We start from the raw sequence: 19,885 nt of genomic DNA, 5'->3' as shown, positions 1-19,885 counted from the left end.
GCCTGGTGCCAGAGACATTGCGGGTCCGGCCCTCCAGGAGCCAGGCGCAGCAGGGACACCTGGCGACAGCCGCCCTGTGTGGCGACAGAGCACGATATGTACATGGGGGGGGGGGGAGAGAAGGGGGGGTAGGACGAGGAGTTGCCATAGCCCTGTGCGGTTCACGGGCTGGCCACCCCCCCCTTGCTTGGCAGCTGCCCCGGGTCTTCACCGGTCTTCACCTGCACGGTGCAGGTTGGCAGCTCCTGGGCAGGCTGTGACTTGCTCCCTGCGGACGCGGCCCTCATCCGGATGACAGAGGCTGCAACACACAGAGGGACAGAAAGGCGCAAGGCTTAGCCCGGGTGAGGCAGGGCACCTCCCCCAGTGCCAGGGAGTCATGGTTACTGGGCGGAGGGGGCTTTACAGCCAGCCCTGGGGCTAAAGGAGGTGAAACAGGGAAGCCAGCCCACTCGCAAGGCCCATGGCAGCTGGGGGGGTTCTGTGTAGAGGCTGCAGGGCCCTGCCTCCCCCAACTTCTGCCTGTGGGATGATGAGCTGAGTGGGCCAGAGCCCACAGTGATGGGAGGACTGGTGCAAGCTAGAGCCAGGGCCTGGTTCCTGCCCCCTCTCCAGGGCTGGCCTCAGCAGGGTTCCTCTGGCAGCTGGAGAGAATCGGGGAGCAGGGCTGACTCAGGCGCACACAGATCCCGGGGTGCTGCCCGTCCCGCGCATGGTCCTGGCGGAGCATGAGTGAGTCCGGCCCCGGGGATTCCATCTGGCCCCAGCCTTGTCCCCCCCCCCCGTATAGTTGCGTACTGCCTGGCTGGTAGACGTGCTCATGCAGAGTGTGTGTGTCTGCCAGGCAGCACGCAACTACGTACTGATACTCCTGATAATAATAAAATTAACTCAATTAGAAAATACCAGACATTTCTATGTCCGTTATTTTCTCAGTTTGTTTCCTGGAGAGAAACCTCAAATACCGGACTGTCTGGTTCAAAACTAGACACCTGCAACCCTAGGGGCTGCTTGGCACCACGGCAGGGCGCTTGCTGCCCGCGGGCTTAGTCGTGGGACTGGTTGCTCCTGTTCATTGCCTAGTCTCTCACACTCACACACCCCCGACTCATCCCCCAGACGTGGACGGCAGCCCCCAGCAGGATCTGCCAGCCCTAGGCCGAGGGCAGCTGGAGCTCTGTGCTGCTCCAGGGCAGTGAGCCAGGCGGCCAGCCTAGCAGTTTGTTCTCCGGAGCTCAGATCCATCCTGCATAGTTGCAACCCACCCCTCGGCTTTTATCCAGCCTCTGCCCATCCAGCACCTGCCCAGCCTGTGCCACGGCCCAACCCTCCCCACGATCCGCCACTGTCTTGGTGCAAGATCCTTCTCCACTGCAGCCACAGCCCCTGCTCTGCCAGAGCCCCATGGGGTGCCAAGGCCCTTCTTGTCACGTCCTTCCTAGTGCCCCCTGCCATGGCCTGCCCCCTCTGCCTGCCTTCCCAGCTTGTGCGGAGGCTGCCACACAAGAATGTTGTCCTGCTGTGCGAGCCTGGCTGTTCCCCATGTCAGAAGCCTGCCATACGCACTCCCCCCCCTTTCACAGGCACGGATTTCTGTGGGAACCCCCGGAGCAGCACTGTAGTGCCAGGAGAGGCAGGCCCCGACCACTGTTCCCTCTAATGTTTTCCATCTATGTGCGGATTAAATTTTGTTCTGTGCACTGAGGCATGCAGAGATATGCACCACCACTAGGAACATATGCAAGCAGGACTCTGCTAATCCACTGGGTGGCATCCAAATCTCTCCTGGGTGGCCGCCAAGCGCCCAGCTTACAGGGAACACTGGCCCTGACCCACCCCTCTCCGTGGCTGCTCGGGGTGGCTCCCTGCAGGGACGCCAGCACTCACATGCATAGGGTGACACATAGTGGCTGCCATAGGAGGTGGCAGAGCGTGTCCTTTCCATCCCGGGCTTGGTGGGCGGCTGGGGAGTCTTTGCTCCTTCGGCATGAAGAATTGAAAGCGACCAGTTAGTGTGGGCAGGGGCCAAAGCCGTGTCCAAGCGGCAGAGGGAGTGCGGGGAGGCCAGCTCAGTGGGGATAGCGTGAGAGTGGGGGGGGGTGCATGGCTACTGGGAGGAGACCTCACCACTGAGCAGCCACCTCGTGCTGACCCTGCGTGTGTGGAGCGGAATCGCGCTGGGGGGTCCTGTGAAGCCCCCATGTGGGTGTCTGAGGTGCTGTCCCCACAGCCGCTCACGGCAGCACTCGGGTGCGCTGGCCACGTGCGTGTGTCCATCAGTTACCGCCTAGTGCCCAAACTGCCCAGCCGAGGGGCCTGCCCCGAGACCCCGCTATGGCCGCTGAGCGCAGCCCCCTTAGTCTTCAGGGCCGCCCATCCTGCCTCCCGATCCCAGCCTGCGATGCGCCCTGTTGGGCTGAGCCTCTCGCGCCCCTGGAGCTAGCGCATTGCATGCTGGGAAGTGCCGTCTCCACATCCCCATTCCAGTGCAGTTTGGCCCACGGGCTGCCCCCCTTGCCCTGCCCCATCAGGGGAGCGGCCCCTCCAGCCACACCTGAGTACTCCTTCTCCAGGGAGGGGCTCCGGTTCGCTGTCAGCGAGCTCACCCTGCCCTTGTAGAGAACCCCATTGATGCCCAGGATATCCACTTCGTTCTGCAGGGAAGAACACACCATGGTATGGGCTGTATGTGAACGCGGCTCTCCCCGCACCAGGCCCCCGGCTTCCTCCCAGCTTTTAATCTCTCCCTCCACACCCTCTGCCATCAGCCTCCCAGCACCACCTGTCTTAACCCTCTCGCCCACAGCCCCTGCCCCTCTGCCAAGTCAGTCCCCTCCAGCAGGTCTCCTGGGGGCCATGCCTCCCCAAGACAATGGAGCTAAAGGCAACTGCTGTGCTGGGGTTAGGGTGGTGGCAGGGGAGTTCACCTACGATAGCCTGGCTTACGTTATCTTACGTTATCGTAGGTGAGGACTGTCGGGTCTCCGTAGGGGTACATGGTGGTAAGAGCCTTCGTCTTGGACAATCGCTTGACAGGGTAGGGGATGTGCCCTTGGCATTGCCAGCACTGCTGCGAGGGGAGATGCCCACGGCTGGTCAGTTCACGCCCTTCTTTGCCCTCCAAAGCTTGCTCCCTGGGGGAAAGGAGAAAGTAGCCAGCCTGCCGTGAAACCCTGAGCTCTTGAGATCTAGCCGGGCTGTGCCACCAGGAACTTGGAGCTTCCTTGGACCAGCTCAGGGCGTCTCCGAGAGCTCCAAAGGTGGAGGAGAAACCTCAGGCTAAGCCAGGTGCTGCAGGGGTGATGTGCTGGTGCCTGTTGGCTCCAGCAGGGGGCAGTTCTGCTGCCAGGCCAGCAAGCTGATAGCTCTGCGAGCTGGTTTAAATTCCCCAGGCGTGATTAGTTTCTGCCCTGGTCAAAGCAGTGCCTGGGGTAGCGCGTGCGAGAGCCAGGGGACATGAACCTACTGCCCGTGGTGGCCGTCTTGCAGAGGTGGCATGCAGGCCAGGGAGAAGCCAGGTCCCTGGCCCATCCCTCAGCAGATGCACGCGAGAGGAGACTTGTAGCCATGGGGAGACTTGTGTCTCCCTAGGAATTGCTCACCTTGCTTGCTGCTGAAGTGCCAGGTACTCGTAGCCATTGGCACTGGCGGGACGCGGCCGGGAGAACAGATTTGCTTTTCGGACAGTCACCAGGTGTCTGCAGGGAAGTAACGGTATGAAAAAAAGCCCAACAGTGCCCCCTCCTGGACATGACCGGGGCTCTCCGGGCTCAGGCAGAACCGCAGGAAAGTGGGGTTGCTTTGTACTCACGGCCCAGTCATCATGGCCACGGGTCTGTCACAGGAAATGCACCTCACTCGCTCAAAGAGCTGCCTGCAACAGACACAGCAGAGCTCACAGGCAGCCCTGGCTCTAGCTGTGAAACAGTATTTGTATCTCAGTGGCCCCTAGAGCTACAAATGAAGTCAGGGCTTTGGACATGCCCGGTGAGAGCCTGTCCCTCCTTTGAAGAACTTGCACAGCGGGGAAGTGACTCGTTCAGGGTCCCTCAGTAGGTCAGGAGCAGAGCCAGAACCAGAAGCCAGGTCACCTGGGTCCCAGCCTGGCTTTCTAGAGCCCCTCTGTGACAGAGCAGGAGCCCAGGGCAATCATTCCTACCTTGGGCAAGAGTGAAAGAGGAATATGAACTCCCTCCTCCGGCCAGTCTCCTAACCCTAACCTGTCCTTGGCTTTTGACACGGTGGGACCCTGTGTGGGGGCAAGTGGCAGGGATGTGGACCAGCTTGTTAGACTTACGGCAGGCTCTGATGGGTTACAGCCCAGCTGCTCTGGTGGGATCTCTCCAAGGCAGAGAGGCTCCGGTCCCCCTCCCCAGGACCCTGCCTCTCAGCCACTCACCTTTTAAAGCCAGCGGCACTGTCAGCATCAAAGCGGGGGCCCTCACTCAGATATTTCTTAATGAACTTCCACACTTCCTCCAGCTGCTTCCGCAGAGGGTCTAGGGCCATGCGGTCCAGCTGCAGAGAGTGGGAAGAGGGAAAGAAACAGCAGCAGGGATCTCTGTCAGTCTGCACCTTACTGCCCCTGTACTGGAATGCTAAAGTGTATCGTACTATTCAGCCATTGTCTGTAAAAGACCTAATTTAAGCTAATCTCAGCCATGCCTGGCAGAGCACTGAAGGATTTTACAGTGAACACATCTGATGTGTATCTCTCTTAGAAGTAATCTCTGTGGTAATCTGATACAGAAGCCTGACTTGCTAGTAGCAGTCCTGCAGACGACCGACCGTTTACAAGAAGTACGTGACATGATGTCAGAAGTAAACTAGTGCCAGAACAAACGGAAGGAACAAAGCAACAAAGATTGCAGGAACTCATCAACATTCCACTCTTCAATGCCCTAGAGCAGTGGTCCCCAAACTTTTGGGGCTGCCGGGCGCCCGGGGGTGGGGCCGCTCACAGGCCACGTGCCCGGGGGCGGGGCCACGCGTACGCCCGGAGGCAGCACTGGCATGTGCCGTGACCCCGGGCAGGGGCTACCCATGAGCCCAGGCTGGCACCGGCATGTGCTGCGACCCCGCGCAGGGGCCACCCGTGCGCCTGGGGCCGGCACCGGCATGTGCCGCAACCCTGGGACAGGGGCCGCTCATGCGCCTGGGGCCAGCACCGGCATGTGCCCGGGGGCGGGGCCAGCCCAGATTGTTCCACGGGTGCACATAAATGGCCCGGCGGGCACCACGTTGGGGACCACTGCCCTAGAGAACTGGAGTTTTGACAAACCTTCACTGAGGACAGACTGGAAGCAATATTTTGCAAGATTTCAAATTGCTACAAAACTCCACCAGTTACCTGGAGATGTATAGGAATCATCTTTAATTTATGCTACGGGAAATGAGGCAAAGCATAGCTTTAAATCCTTTCAGTTTATTGGAGACAGGCACAAAGATGACTAGGAAAGTGTTCTAGCTATGTCTGATGTGTATCTTATGCCTCAGAGAAATGTGATTTATGAAAAACATGTTTTCACCAGAGAATTCATGAAATGAGGGGAAAAGATTGAAACTTTTATAAGAGTTCTGCATGCATTAGCTGAAAACTGAATTTGGGATTTCAAAATGTGAAAATATCAGAACCAGGCTCCTTACTGAATTAACATAAGATCTGCAGCTGAAGACAGATTTAACCCTGTTACACAGCTATACAGATAATAACAATGCAGTGTGAACTAGTCAGACAGCACAATCAAAGGTAGGAGCAACTTGAAAAATCTGAAAGTTGCTTAAAAGCTATAAACACACAGTTGATTGTTAAAAGCCAGTCTCATGAAACCCCTGAAGCAAGAAGAAAGAACTCGCAGGCTAAGCAGGTCAAATTCCACCCTACATATACCTGGTGTAGAAAAAGTCACATTCCAGGAAATGATGCATGTCCAGCTAGAGATTCACAGGGAAATTCATGCACAAAATACGGACACTCTGTAACTGTTTGCAGCACAAAATCAGTCCGGGCGTGACTCAATCAAATGCTCTGGCTTCCAGGAAAACACAGAACCTGCCTGGGGAGTGAAACTGGAGTCACAGCAAGACTATTGACTTTAAAATTGATTCTGGAGCTGACAGTCCTATCAGATGGGATTTTTAACCACCTTGTTCCCCTTTCAGAGCTGAAGTCACCCAAAACAGCTCTGACTAGCCCCAGCAGTGTTGTGAACTCAACGGTCAGTTCATCACAGAAACAACTTACAAACATGAAAGCTGCACATGCAGAATGGGTGTGATCAAAGGACCACAGACCTACAGCAGCATGGCACCCTGGGTGGGCCCAGGGAGAAAGGGGACAGAACTCGATGGAGTATTTTGTGATATTGAATGTATGAAAGGAGCGGCTGTACAAATCGCCTGAAGAAAAAATGCTGAGCCCTACAACTGGCAAGGTTCCTGTCATAAAGTGGAAACGGAGTTAAAGAGAATGGAGTGGATTGGCATACTGAGAAAATATATCCAGCATATATCCTCCCAACATAGGCTGGCCTACCCCTTCCTCCCCCCAAAGAGAAAGGAGCTACCGTGTTCTCCAAGCTGGATGTCTCTAATGGACTCTGGCAAATTCCAAAGGAAGTGCTGAACTGAGTACATTTATCACACCGTTCTGGGGATTTGCTTTTGAAGTTTACCTGCTGGGATTGCTAGCGCACCAGAACATTTTCAAAGACGGACGGCAAAACTGTTAACTAGTGTAACCACCAGGCAGATTTGAACCTGGGACCTTTGAAGTTTAGTAGAGGAGCTTCTACCCTCTGAACTAAAAGCCAGCTCGCTTCTAGTCCATGCTGTAGAGGTCTCTTGGTCTTATCTGTTACTGTGGTCTAGGTACCACTGCATTGGTCAGTGAACCACACTATGGCTACGTCTACACTTGTGGGTTCTTGTGCAAGAATCTGCAGAGCGTCCACACTGCCCGCCCGCTCTTGCACAAGGAAATTTACAGTACGGCGTGGTGAGAGAGGGCTTCTTGCGCAAGAGCTACACTCTTTTTTAACAGACGGAAGCCCTCTTGCGCAGGAGCTCTTGTGCAAGCAGGCAGTGTGGACGCTCAGCAGAGATTTCTTGTGCAAGGAAGCCCTGTGGCTAAAATGGCCACCGGAGCTTTCTTGCGCAAGAGAGTGTCCATACTGCCATGGGCGCTCTTGCGCAAAAGCACAGCTCGCACATGGCCATGTGGATGTTTTCTTGCACAAGACTACTTGCACAAGAACCCTTGCGCAAGATGTTCTTGCACAAGAAGCCGCCAGTGTAGACATAGCCTAGGTGTGTGGGTTACACAAGCACACATGGAGCTGTAGTTGTCATGGACAAAATTTTGATATGTGTATCTTCAAAGGAAGGACAAAACCCTCAGCGACATCCTGAGCCTAATCTGTCCGTTCTGCCTGAAACTGGACAAAGAATTGTGCCTTTTCTGCTTACTCCAAATCGTTTTGGGACAGCCAACAGGCAAAGACGGACTCAGACTTACCTGCCCTGCCAGCAGCAGTAAGGGGCCATCAATGCACAGTGCAGCCAGCAGTGATGAGAGCATGGGGCCTAGGCCTATGCCCTTCTCTCTCCATAGCTGAATGGAGCCCTTAGAGAGGTATCAGGACAGGGCCCGAAAGCAGGGGCAGATTCTCCCTCCGAGGGGAGAACCCTGCCACATTAGTGCCCCAGGGCCAGGGCAGATGATCTTGGAGCAGGTCTGAGATAGAAGGGAATATGTGGGCCACACACTGCTGCTATTGGGAGTGAGTCCATTTACCTGAATGGAACAAAGTGAGGCCTGGCCCTTACAGAGCAGGGCTGGTCAGCCTGACCCTGTGTACAGGCCTGCTGACGGGGTGGGAGGGCGACAAGGGAGGCAGTTGCCCTGGGGCCCAGTGATTCAAAGGTATCCCAGCCCCCTTTGAATCGCCGCCAAAGCACCACTCTGTGCAGCTCTGAGGGTTGGGGGTGGGGCACACGCCATAGTCTGGGTGGCGCTGAGGGCTGCCTGCCCCCAGCCCCACCCCTTTTGCCCAAGGTCCTGCCCCTTCTGGGGGTGCGGTGCCAGGCCTCCCCACACCTCGCCCCAGGGCCCATGGGGGTTGTCAGCCCCACTGCCCTTGCAGGAGGCTGTTTACTCATGGAACTGACTGCAGGGAAGGGGGCAGCAGGGAGAGGGATCCTGGTCTCACGTCAGTTTCACTCCAGCATGGTCCAGAGTCTCTCTGTTTACGCAGTGTGTAAGGAAGATCAGGCTGATGGTGTTTTACATCCTGTTCAACTGCTCCTGGTGCCCGTCCTTGCTGTGGCGTGTAGTGATTTCACAGCATGTCGGGGTACCATTTTAGGGGAAAGGGGGGTTCTTGCCCCTCCTGAGTTTCATGCCGGAGGTCTGCTCAAGCGCATGTCTTGACCCTACATAGAGCTCTTAACTGCAGCACAGCTGGGCTACATCTAGACTGGCATGATTTTCCGGAAATGCTTTCAATGGAAAAGTTTTCTGTTAAAAGCATTTTCGGAAAAGAGCGTCTAGATTGGCACAGACGCTTTTCCGCAAAAGCACTTTTTGCGGAAAAGCATGGTGGCCAATCTAGATGCGCTTTTGCACAAAAAAGCCCTGATCGTCATTTTCGCGATCGGGGCTTTTTTGCGCAAAACAAATCTCAGCTGTCTACACTGGCCATTTTGCACAAAAGTTTTGCGCAAAAGAGACTTTTGCCCGAACGGCAGCAGCATAGTATTTCTGCAGAAAGCACTGATTTCTTACAGTAGGAAGTCAGGGCTTTTGCGGAAATTCAAGCGGCCAGTGTAGACAGCTGGCAAGTTTTTCCGGAAAAGCGGCTGATTTTCCGGAAAAACTGGCCAGTCTAGACACAGCCCTGGAGTGTGATAGATATGATGAGTTCTACAAAATTTCACTCAAGATAGATAAGTCCATTGCAGACTGCGAAGAGTCACAAAGGGATCTTACAAAACTGGGTAACTGTGAAACAGAAGGGCAGATGAAATTCAGTGTTCATAGATGCAACGTGCAATGCATGCATCAAAACATAACCCTTAGTATACGTACAAAATGATGGAGTCTAAATTGGCTGTTACTCATCAAGAAAGAGATCGTGCAGTCATGGTGAGGTGTTCTCTGAAAACATCTGCTCAACAGCAGTAAAAAAAGCTACCAGAAGGTTGGGGATCGTTTTTTTAAAAAAAAGGGGGATCAAGAATAAGGCAGACAATATCATATTGCCTCCATATTAATCCATGGTACGCCCACCTGTTGAATACTGCATGCAGAGCTAGTCACCCCATCTCAAAAAAGATCTGTTGGATTTTGAAAAGGCACAGAGAAGGGCCACAGAAATGGAACAGCTTCCGTATGAGGAGAGATTTAAAAAGACTGGGACTTTTCACTGTGGTAAAGAGATGAATGAGGGAGGATATGAGAGAGGTCTATAAAATCATGACTGGTGTGGAACAGCTGTTATTTACTCCTTCACAGAACAAAAGAACGAGGGGGCCACTCAATGACCCAGCAGGTAAAAAAACAAACAAAAGAAAGTGTTTCTTCATAGTCAACCTGGGGAACTCTGCCAGAGGGTGTCGCGAAGGCCAAAACTATAACAGAGTTCAAAAAAGAACGTAAGTGTATGGAGGGTGGGTTAATCAATGGCTATTAGCCAGGATGGGCTGGGGGTCCCTAGAGCTCCTTTTGCCAGAAGCTGGGAATGGGTGATGGGATGGATCATGGGATTTTGCAGCACCTGGCTACTGTCGGCAGACAGGACACTGGGCTAGATGGACCATTGGTCTGACCCAGTGTGGCCGTTCTTATGTTCTAATATAGAACCCCAAAGTGTCTGCCTCCCTGGGATCCACCGGATCCCATTCCCCTCCCAGAGCGGAGCTAGAGCCCAGGAATTCTGGTGGGGTCTCTCCTCAGAGTCAGTAACAAAGTACGAATTTGCATTACATTTCCAACCGTAACCAATATCCCATAAGAGATTTGCCTCCAGATGTCAGAATATACTGGAATTAGAGCTGAGTGGGTCAGATATTTATTCCATTTTCTATTGGTTATATAGGAATTAGATACAGTGCTCCTGCCAGCTCATTGCTAAGTTATCTGCCAAAACACTTGAGCTTTCAAGTGCCCAAGAAGCCTTATAATGGTTCAAGTCCCTCCCCCCCCCGATTCAAAATGAAGCCCCTGCCTCATGTGCTGGCTACCCCTTCCCTCCCAGCTGACGCTGCTACCTTGGAGTCCATGTCAGTGAAGAGCTTCTCCAGCGCCTTCTGCCAGTCCTTGTCCTGCAGGGACATCTTCTGCAGCAGATCCTGCATCATGTCGCTCAGCTGAGCTGTGGCGCTTTGCAGCTCCCCGTGGTTCACCATGGCCTCCAGTGCACTCTTGTCTGCTTTCTAACGGGGAGGCAGCGTTTTAGAGGGAGGGGCTGCGCTGTGCCACAGGGACTCAGACCTCGTCAGGGCCTGCGATTCCACTGCCCCTGCCTCATGGCTGCAGCCTGCAAAGAGGCTACAAGCTAGGGCTTTCCTGCAAAAGTACCGGGAGGCAGGGGGGCAGGGAAGAGCTGCAATTCTGGAACAGAAGCTGCTGAGCTCTTAGTAAGGGGCGCATGCAGCATTGCTAAGGACGGGGCTGGTGAGTTCCCCTGCACTGGAAGGAAGCAGTTTCTGGAGGAACTCTGCCACCATTTAAAGGCTGGTCCAGGTTCCTCAGGCTGAGGACCAGACGGATTTGGTACCAACTACAGGCTCCCACATCTCTCAGCCTGTGGGGGGGGGAGGAGGGGGCGGGGATTAGGGCCCAGTTCTGCCAGGTGCTGCACAACCCCTGCATGGGGCTGAGAGCTCCCATCCCATCCTGGAGGAAGAGGATGGGCCTGCCCGGGTGGTGGCAGGGCATGAATAGGGTCTAGAGGGTGAAAAGAGGGGCAGATTCCCGGGGTGGTCTCCTCGACCCAGGCAAGAAACAAAGAGTTAAGTGTCTAGCACCCCGAGGCCCTGGTGCATCTAACGCCACAGAGATACCTAGTCTCCTTCGCCTGCCTAAGCGACAGGGCTACGCTTTGAAGGGCTGCTTGGCCCCGGCGCCTTTCACAGCAGGGCAGAGAGAGAACTAGCAATACTGAGGAATTGATCAAAGCCGTAGCTTCTGTCCTGAGACCAGGCAGTCGCCGCATCCCCTGCGAGCCCACAAGGAGAACAGGGACGGAGGCTCACTGAGATCCCTGGGGAAAGGCAGGGCTGCTCCATTCATCATGGTCAGAATTGAAGAGCTACATGCTAAGATGTATTCCCATTGGTGGATTCTGCCTTGTGCTCTTTCCCAAGCCCCAGGACCTGTCTACGTGGGGTGGGGTGAGTGCCAAGCTGGTGCCTGCATGGTCAAGGGCACCAGCGGGAGAAACGTATTCGGTGCCTGGGCCAGTGAGATCCGAGCTGGACCCTGCACTGCAAGGCCGAAGTTGTTATCGTGGGGAGGGAATAAGCCCTTAGCCCTGAGATTGGGGCCATGAGGTGCCTTCACTCACCACGTTCATCTCCTGCTCCAGCAGGGCCTTGTCTGCTTTGTTCAGGTCCAGCTGCTGGACCATCGCCCGCAGGTTCTGTGGACAGGCAAAACACACCAGGGAGAAGGAGGGAGGTTGCTAGGGTCACAAGACATCCCACGGTCTGTGACCTTGAGTGGCACGGACTGGACCACGTCACTTTCCCCCCACCTGGGCCCTTGCGCCCCATCTGCCCACTGGCACCGCAGTGTTGGTGACGTTCCCACCAGGCGCAGCGACGAGGAGCACGGCTGAGCTGCGTCCGCACCACAGGACCACGCCTCAGCCATGTTTGCGCTGCTGCCTAAATGTGTCGGTCTCGGTGCCTTCTGGGAAACCTGGGCAGCTCCCCCTCCGTGCCTGGAGCATGTGGCATCCCACAAGTCATGAAGGGACCAAAGGAAAACTTCACACAAGCTATTTAAGCCCCGTCCCGGGTCCCTATGATGTCCCCCATCAGCCAGAAGCCAGTTTCCTGAGGGACCCAGAATTTTCCCTGGTAAGGGCCAGATTGTGGCTGGCTCTGGGGCACGTGCAAGGGGAAGAGAAGGGTCCAGGAAGCCTTCCCCCTTGGTTCCCCCCATGGGAGGCAGACCAAAGGCTCCATGGGGGGAACCAAGGGGGAAGGCTTCCTGGACCCTTCTCTTCCCCTTGCATGTGCCCCAGAGCCAGCCACAATCTGGCCCTTACCAGGGAAAATTCTGGGTCCCTCAGGAAACTGCCCCAGAGGATGGATGCACAAGGCCGTTCATGGCTCTGCACCCGGCAGGCTGGCCAGGCAGACACACGGGGCCCTGCTGCCAGATCCTGGCTGCGGCTCGGGGGTTGCCTGGAAGGTCATGGTGCATTTGCTCTTACCTGGAAGTCCCCCATGTTGCTCAGCAGCCTCTCCGAGGATTTCTTCAGCTTCTCGTACTGCTCCTTCAGCTTCTGCACCTGGGCCTGCAAGTCCTTCTGCAAGTCCTTCCCCTGAGGAGAGGCGGGAATGGCGCCGTGTCAGGCACCCAGGCAGCAATCGCCGCCTTGTGTCCCCCAGACTGAGCCCGGCTTTCAGATGCTCGGGCATCGGGCATTCCCCAAGCACAGCCTGCCCCTCGGAAGGTCAAACATGAAACAGGAAGTGTTGCAAGGACAGAGACCTCGCTGGCGGCCAGTGGCTGGATTTCAGAGTAAGGCTGACAGGGCGGATGGGACCTGTAAGCAGGAATTGGTTCCACCCACCTGTTCGTCATTAACAGCCTATCAAACGGGGCCTGGCAGAGGGCAGCTGGTTTTTATAAAGAGCCAGAGAAGAACAAGAAAGTGTGCAGACGGGAAATGGTCCTTCCCTTTTCGGCACTGGTGAGGCCACATCTGGAGTACTGCGTCCAGTTGTGGGCCCCCACTGTAGAAAGGATGTGGATGCATTGGAGAGGGTCCAGCAAAGGGCAACCAAAATGATGAGGGGACTGGAGTTGAGGGAATTGGGCTTATTTAGTCTGCAGAAGAGAAGAGGGAGCGGGGATTTGATAGCAGGAGAGTTCCAGAGAGGCTGTTCTCAGAGGGGGCAGATGGCAGAACAAGGAGCAATGGTCTCAAGTTACAGTGGGGGAGATCTAGGTTGGATATTGGGAAAAACTATTTCCCTAGCAGGGTGGTGAGGATTGCTGGGAGCTTAGTGGCCAGATGACACGGAACCTCACAGGCGTCCTCATAGGATCAGGGACAAACATTGGGGAACTGGTGACACACGCAAAAGAAAAACGGAAAGAGCAAAAAATTGCAAGAGACTCTTATGCATCCTCTTAGCCCAGCCCCGGGCCCGGCTCACCTTGTCTTGCTTGCTTTGCAGGCTGCTGATGTCCTCTTTCATTCTCTCCAGCTCAGCGGCGACGGCAGCTGTGAGCCCAATTTTGTCTGGAACCAAATGAAAAGACACCAAAGCTGTGTCTGCACAGAGGGCTTATGGGAATTCCCCCTCCGCTGTCACATGACAGGTGCAGCTCCAGCCCAGCCAGCTGCCAGCTGTCCTACCGCAGCCCCACTGCTCAGGCGCATGCAGGGCAGAAGCTGCCGCAGCGCTGTCTGCACTAGGGCTCCCAGTGGTGCTGCACCAGTGTGCTAGAGCAGAGGTGGGAGAATGTCCCCCAGTTACGGCACATGCATGGTGCATGGAACAAGCGGCAGAGAAGCCATGCAAGATGGTTTGCTTGAAATCCAGAGCAGCCGCCCTGAATGTAGGGCAGTGGGCTGGGTTCTCGAGTGGCCTAGGGGGTAGGGCATTGGCTGGGGGACCCCAAGGGGCTGGGTTCAAGCCCTGCCCACCCAGGAGTGCCAGCACCAGCTGCCCCATTAGGAGCTACTCAGCAATGGATTCATATGGGGAGCCCAGCTTTGGTGCTAGCTCAACACCAAACAATGCCTCATGCTGCTGCTGGAGAGACATCACAGGCTGTGGGATACAGGGTGATAGGCATGGACAGGGGTGTTCCTGAGGACACAGCTGCCTGGGCTGTGTTCCCACCTCTGCTGTGAGGCTGGTGGTCACTGGAGGAGCAGTGCTTTTGCTCTCTGCCCTCAGGCTTCCCCATGGGAGCCCCCGGTCCAAGGTGGGATGCTCCCGGGGTCGGCCTCACCACAAGAGCAATGCTTCCCTGGCGAGTCAGTGCTAGGAAGGCCAACGTGGGCAGCTCAACGCTACAGACAGACTGTAGACCTGACTGCCAGCCTCACTCTCGGGATGCTTGGCCCAGCTCCCAGCCCTGCATGCTCCCCCTAGACTGGGCTCTCTCTGCCTCCAACAACACCCGTAGGGAGAAAGGTGCCACGTTTGGGGCCCTGCCCAGGTCCCCAGGCAAAGGAAGTCCCTTGCTCCGCATCCCTGAGGGCCGGCTTTCCCTCCCCCACAGTTGGGCTGGGCCCTGCAGGGATAGACACCAGCTCAATGCCAGGCTGGGCCTTGCGAGGATAAACCCCAGTTCTCCTCCCCTGGAGCCAAGCTGGGCCCTTCCAGAATAGACCCCGGGTCTCTTTTCCAGAGCCAGGCTGGGGCCTGTGAGATAGACCATCTCCCTTCCTGTGGTCCTGGACAGGCCAGATAGACCCTGTCTCCTTCCTCCACAGCTGGGCTGAGCCCTGCCAGATAGATGCTGGCTTCCTCCCCAGGAGCCAGGCTAGGCCCTGCCGGTATAGACTTCCCGCACCCTGGCTCCCTCCCCCAGGCTGGGCTGGGCCCTGCCGGCTGTCCAATCTCATTTGTGTCCTTCCAGGCACAACTCTGACTGTCCAGGAGGAAGGAGCTGGTCTCTTGCTGCCCTCTACACCGCCGGTTTCTCCTGGGAGACAGGCCTGGGGCCAGGAGCGGCGCTGGGCACTGGGGCCTCACCTAGGCGATCCGCTTGCTGCTTGAGCTCACTCTCCAGCAGGCTGATGCGGCTCCCCAAGGCTTCATGCTTGTCCGGTAGCTGGCTCAGCCTGCTAAGGGATTCTCTGACCGTCTCCCGTTTCGCGTCGAGGTTGGGCCCCGGTTCTGAGGGGCTCTGAAAGAAAACAGCTCCGCGAGGGCTTTGTGGCAGGCTGGTTCCCTTTACAGCCCCGGTTCCACCACCCGGCCTTACTGAGCTCAGATCAGCTGGTAGTGGAGCTAGACTTGCTGGTGTTGGGGCTCAGGGGTGCCCAGAGTGAGGCTGCAGGCTGCTGCTGTTTGCTGCACTCCAGGGTGCAGGGCTGGGGCTACTAGCGGCCCCCCCTAAATTTCAGAGACCCAGTAGCCCAGAGAGAAGTGTTACTGACTAGGGACTGTAACCAACCCCTGCAATAATCCCCAGGGCATCGCTGGATGTGCTGAGGAGTGGTCATGAAGGGGTGAGCCACTGCTGTGTTCCAGGAGCGTGTGTGCAATGCCAGAGGGGTGTAGTGTGACCTAGCACCACCTGAGAGGCCTGAAGCTTTAACTTTGCAGCATTCTCCTCCCTGCCAGAGAGAAGCACCAACCCTCTTGTGCCCTGGATTGGAGCTGATCCGTGACGAGCCCCCCCATGGTCTCGGTCCCAGCGTGAATCAGCACTGACTCACTCGGCAGGCTCTGAAAATCTGATCCAATGGTGAACAGTAAATCTGGGGAGCTGGCTTGCCCCATTCACCCAGGAGCACAAGGCGGTTCTGCGCCGTGCTGCCTGAAGCGACCCCTCTGCCCGGGTATGGTCCCCCCGGCAGGCGAGAATCTGTACCTACCGTGGCGGAGAGCGAGTTGAAGAGAGCGCTCCACTTCACTATGTCTTCCTGCCCGGGCAAAGAGCTCAGCTGGGCCTCCAGCTTGTCCTGCATGTGGAGGAAGGCAAAAGGAGCTACCCAGCAGAGGCATGGCCTTGTGCTTTGTATCAGAGCAAAAGCTGGGCCGTCCGTGACAGGGCGCGCAGGACAAGCCTGATCCTGCCCCCGCCAGACCCAAACCTCTCTGCAGATTCAGCAATGTGTGGAGGGGCCCTCACTGGAGACAAGCATGGGGTGGTGTGTCACAACAGGGAGGTGTGACAACACACGCATCCCGCGTGGTGACACCCATAGTGTGCTCTATAGCCAGCCTCCCTGGTATAGCTGCCCCGGTGCTATTCCCCCTTCCCAACCAACAGGGTGTGCTCCAGCACCAAATGCATCTCACCCTGCCCAAGACCCAGGCTAAGGGAGGGCTGAGCCGAGCTGCCAAATTCAAAGCAGGCTGCGAGGCCTAGAAAAGACGCATGTGGCCATGGACTGAGTGTGGTTGTTACCACTTGTGAGCAGCTGGGGCGTTACTGCAGATGATCGAAGGCTTCCAGGCCCCCAGGCCAATGCCATTCTCAGAAGCAAAGGGTGGGACAAGTCCAGGATACACCCTTCTAACTCTCCCACCGAGTGCTCGGTCACCCTTCCTGCGGGCACCCTGCTTACAGCTACCCACGCTGATGGGCAGGGTCACCAATGCTGCACTCAGAGCCCAGCGGCAGCAGGACACAGGCCAGGGCTGGCAGGAGACCAGCTTCCAGCCAGGTGACCATGGCTCGGAGATGGAAACATCTACACAGCTGAGCTGACCCCAGAGTGTGGCTGCGTGTATTATACCCATGTGCCCTTTGGCTGCTTGTTACAGGCACTACTGCAAACACAGCCCCCGGCTGGCAGGTGAAAGGAGATGGATTTCACCAGGGAGGATGGATTTGCCTCAAATGAACGTGTTGCTGCCTCGTTAAGCCCTGGGCCCTGCTGGGCTGAGCAGAACATCCAGAGGTGTCGGGCAGCTCGCGCTCTGCACATGGCTCTGAAAAGCCGATCTCCCAGCGTTCCCAATCGACTGGGTCAACGCCCCTTTGCCAGCAGTTTCTCGCTGACTCCCCGCCTCCCCACTCACCAGCCTGTCCAGGATAGCTTGGATGAGCTGGCTCTGCTGGTCCAGCTGGGCAAGCCGCTCTCTCAGTTCATCCATGTTGACCTGTGAATCGAACCACATCGGTGTGATGGGCAGCCAGTGGCATCCTGCCAGCTCCGCCCTCCTCCACCCCTCTGGAGTGGCAAGGGAATACCCAGCTAACTGCACCGTCAAGAGCCCATGTTTAATGCCTGGCTCAGCCGAGGCTCAGTCCTGACTTCACTGGCTGGACCGGAACTGGGGGACAGAGCGTTGGAGGAGAGGTCCCGCAGGGAACAAAGCGGGAGGGGCTCAGGCAGGAAAGGGGACCCAGCTCTGTTTAATACAGACAGTTCCCAGCAGGGGGCGGCCTCCAGCCGCACATCAGCACCTGCTTCTGCCCAAAAGGACCAGGCAGAGGGACCAGGGGGACCAAGGTTGGCTCCCCAAGGAAGAGCATGGACCCGAGTCGGAAAGGAGCCCAGAGGAGCAGCCCTGGAAGGACGCAGCGAGAGCACGTGTGTTGGTATCTCAGGGCTCTGCTTGGCCTCAGGATTTCATGGCTACTTAAGTCTGTCGAGTGGGGGGGTTTGTTGCTCCAATCCTGCATCCCCCAGCCGGAGCAGTCGGGTCTCGCTCAAACCCCCAACGCCTTCAGTCCTCTCTGCTCTGGGGAGCAGAGAAACCGGATTCCCGGCAAGTCAGTGCAGAGGGTGACTGAGTCATCAGGGCGCCCCTTTGCCAGGAGAACTCTGCAGCAGTACCCCCAGCTGCCCCTTGCCCCAGATGCACGTACTTTTTGGAAGCTGTCCTTCAAGACCTCCAGCTCGTGCTGGAAGGTGTTGACAGTGGTTTGGAGGGAGTAGATGTTGGTGAGCAGATCCTGCAGTGTATTCATGGCCTGAGGAGTGAAGTGGACAAGCAAAGGAAGGCGTCAGGACCAGCTCAAAGCAGACCGGGCAGGACCGGGAACAAGCCACGAGCACTCGGCATGGACAGGCAGCCAGCCAACCCAGGCGGCCAGGTTTTGACCAGAATGCCCAGCTGAAAAGGATCCTGGTGGCTCTGATTAGCACTGCTGATTGGACCGATAAAAGCCTGCAGCTAAGGCAGGCTCCCTATCGGCCCTGGAGCCACATGGCTCCCAGAAGCAGCTGCTAGGTCCCTGTGGCCCCTAGCACATGGGTGGCCAAGGCAGGAGGTGCCACATGCAGCCCGAGTGCCAGCTCCGTAGTGCTCACTGGCGAGGAACTGAGACTATTGGGAGCTGCTTGCAAGCAGAGGCAGCTTGCAGAGCCTCCCTGGCCACTCACAGACCTGGCAACCTAGGAGCTGCAGTAAGAGCCGCCGGGATCCTGCACCCCAACTTCCTGCTCCAGCATAGAGTCCCTCCTGCACTCAAACTCCCTCCCAGAGCCCACCCCCCACCCCCAACCTTCTGTCCCAGACCTGAGTCCCCTTCTGCACCCCAAACCCTCATCCCTGGTCCCACCCCAGAGCCTGCACCCCCAGCTGGAGCCCTTACCCCCCCACACCCCAGCTCTCCTCCCCAGCCCTGCCTCCCCCTGTACCCCAAAACCTCATCCCTGGTCCCACCCCAGAGCCTGCACCCCCAGCTGGAGCCCTTACTCCACCCATCCCAACCCCCCATCTTGCTCGTCTGCAATGGGTGGACCTTCTTCTCCCAGGGAAGTAAACGCTACTCCCTTGAGCCCATGTGTCCAGAATGGCTGCATGCGTTGGGCCAGGAGGAGACATGCCTCCAGGCCTGATTCCCTGCTGCCTTCTACCTTGGTGCAGTCATTCCCAGCAGTGCCCAGGGGCTGGGACACCATTCTGATGAGGTGGCGTTTTACACTCCCGGTCAATGCTAACACAAGGGGCAGGGCAGCAGAGAAGTAGGCATCCGGTTTCCTCATCCAGCTCAGCGCCTCCCCAGAGGCATGGTGTGTCGCAGGGATGTGCTATGGGGAAGGTCTAGGAGGGACCTTCCTCTGGGGTTGCAGCCCTGCTAAGGACTTGAGACTGCTCCCAGGGGAATCCAAAGCAAACGTGAAATGAAGTTCTCGGGACACAAGAAGGGTCCCCAAGTGAGGGATTGCTAGGGACAGGCATAGCCAGAGCCTGTTCTGGAGAGCGGGGACTGAAACAGTTCCTGGTGTCTCATTTTCTGCCGGAGCGGATTAACAGTAGTCGGAGGGAATCCTCTGCTGCCCATGTGATGAAATCGGCCACCTCAAACCAGTGCTCTTTAACTCAGTTTCTCCATGGACTAGACCCAAACTGCTCAGATGAACCTGCGTTAGCCCTGCTCAGATTCCTAGGAGAGAAATTTCCCAGAGTCCATGGCCAATGGTCCCCACCTGCACTCTCCGGGCTCCTGGGAACCAGACACCCCCTCTAGCTGGCTTTGGCAGATCATGGCCCTGTGGCAGGATCTGTGGGCTGCACCTTTTACACCTGACAGACCTGAGGGAAAGTAACCAGTAGCTCTGCCAAAGCAGGGCCGGCTCACCTTCGTCATTCCTTCCTCATTCATTTCCATCTTCTTCTTCAGCTGCATCATTTGCCACATTTCCTCGGCAGGCTTGTTGAGGGACTGGCTGCGAGTCAGCAGCTCGGCTGTGGTAGGGGGAGCGTTCAGGTGGAGCAGCTGACTTTCAATCTTCGTCAGCCTCTCCTGCAGCTGGTGAAAGAGCGAGCTGGATTGCCTCTCTGTGGAGGCCTGCTCCTGGCCCTGGTGTTCAGCTGCAAAGCTAGCGGCAGGCTGGAGAAAATCCCTCTCCTCCTTGGAGATCTCCCTCCTGGCCTCCTGCAGCTGCAGGTGCTCCAGCAGGCTGTGCAGCAGGACGTGCAGGGCGTTGAAGTTGACATGGCCGAGCTCAGGCGTGCCAATCGCGATGTTCACCAGCTCTGCAAACGTGATGGAGAAGCTCAT

At 56.8% G+C, this 19,885-nt stretch overlaps 1 protein-coding gene across 1 annotated transcript; it reads right to left on the bottom strand.

Annotated features, from left to right (window-relative positions):
- Positions 1-117: 117 nt before the first annotated feature.
- Positions 118-19,885, bottom strand: C16H16orf96 (chromosome 16 C16orf96 homolog). Its single transcript, XM_006130616.4, has 16 exons — positions 19,463-19,885; positions 17,744-17,848; positions 16,951-17,031; positions 15,798-15,884; positions 14,950-15,103; positions 13,396-13,481; positions 12,444-12,554; positions 11,568-11,642; positions 10,270-10,434; positions 4,400-4,518; positions 3,812-3,874; positions 3,603-3,698; positions 2,957-3,134; positions 2,555-2,654; positions 1,888-1,980; positions 118-301 (listed from the first exon to the last, which is right to left on the bottom strand). Exons 1-16 carry the CDS (start codon positions 19,883-19,885, stop codon positions 162-164), a joined length of 2,076 nt encoding a protein of 691 aa, XP_006130678.2. The 3' UTR covers positions 118-161.

The sequence above is a fragment of the Pelodiscus sinensis genome, chromosome 16 (genome assembly GCF_049634645.1).
Source record: "Pelodiscus sinensis isolate JC-2024 chromosome 16, ASM4963464v1, whole genome shotgun sequence".
NCBI lineage: Eukaryota > Metazoa > Chordata > Testudines > Trionychidae > Pelodiscus > Pelodiscus sinensis.
This window is presented reverse-complemented; position numbering and strand designations above follow the sequence as displayed.

Bases quoted from the DNA above. Each gene is read 5' to 3' on its own strand.
- C16H16orf96 (XM_006130616.4), bottom strand. From the start codon at position 19,885: ATGAGCTTCTCCATCACGTTTGCAGAGCTGGTGAACATCGCGATTGGC. The intron at 11,643-12,443 runs GTAAGAGCAAAT...GCCTGTCCACAG, and splicing joins GCAACATGGGGGACTTCCAG to AACCTGCGGGCGATGGTCCA. The intron at 3,135-3,602 runs GTGAGCAATTCC...CCTTTCCCCCAG, and splicing joins GCACTTCAGCAGCAAGCAAG to GGAGCAAGCTTTGGAGGGCA.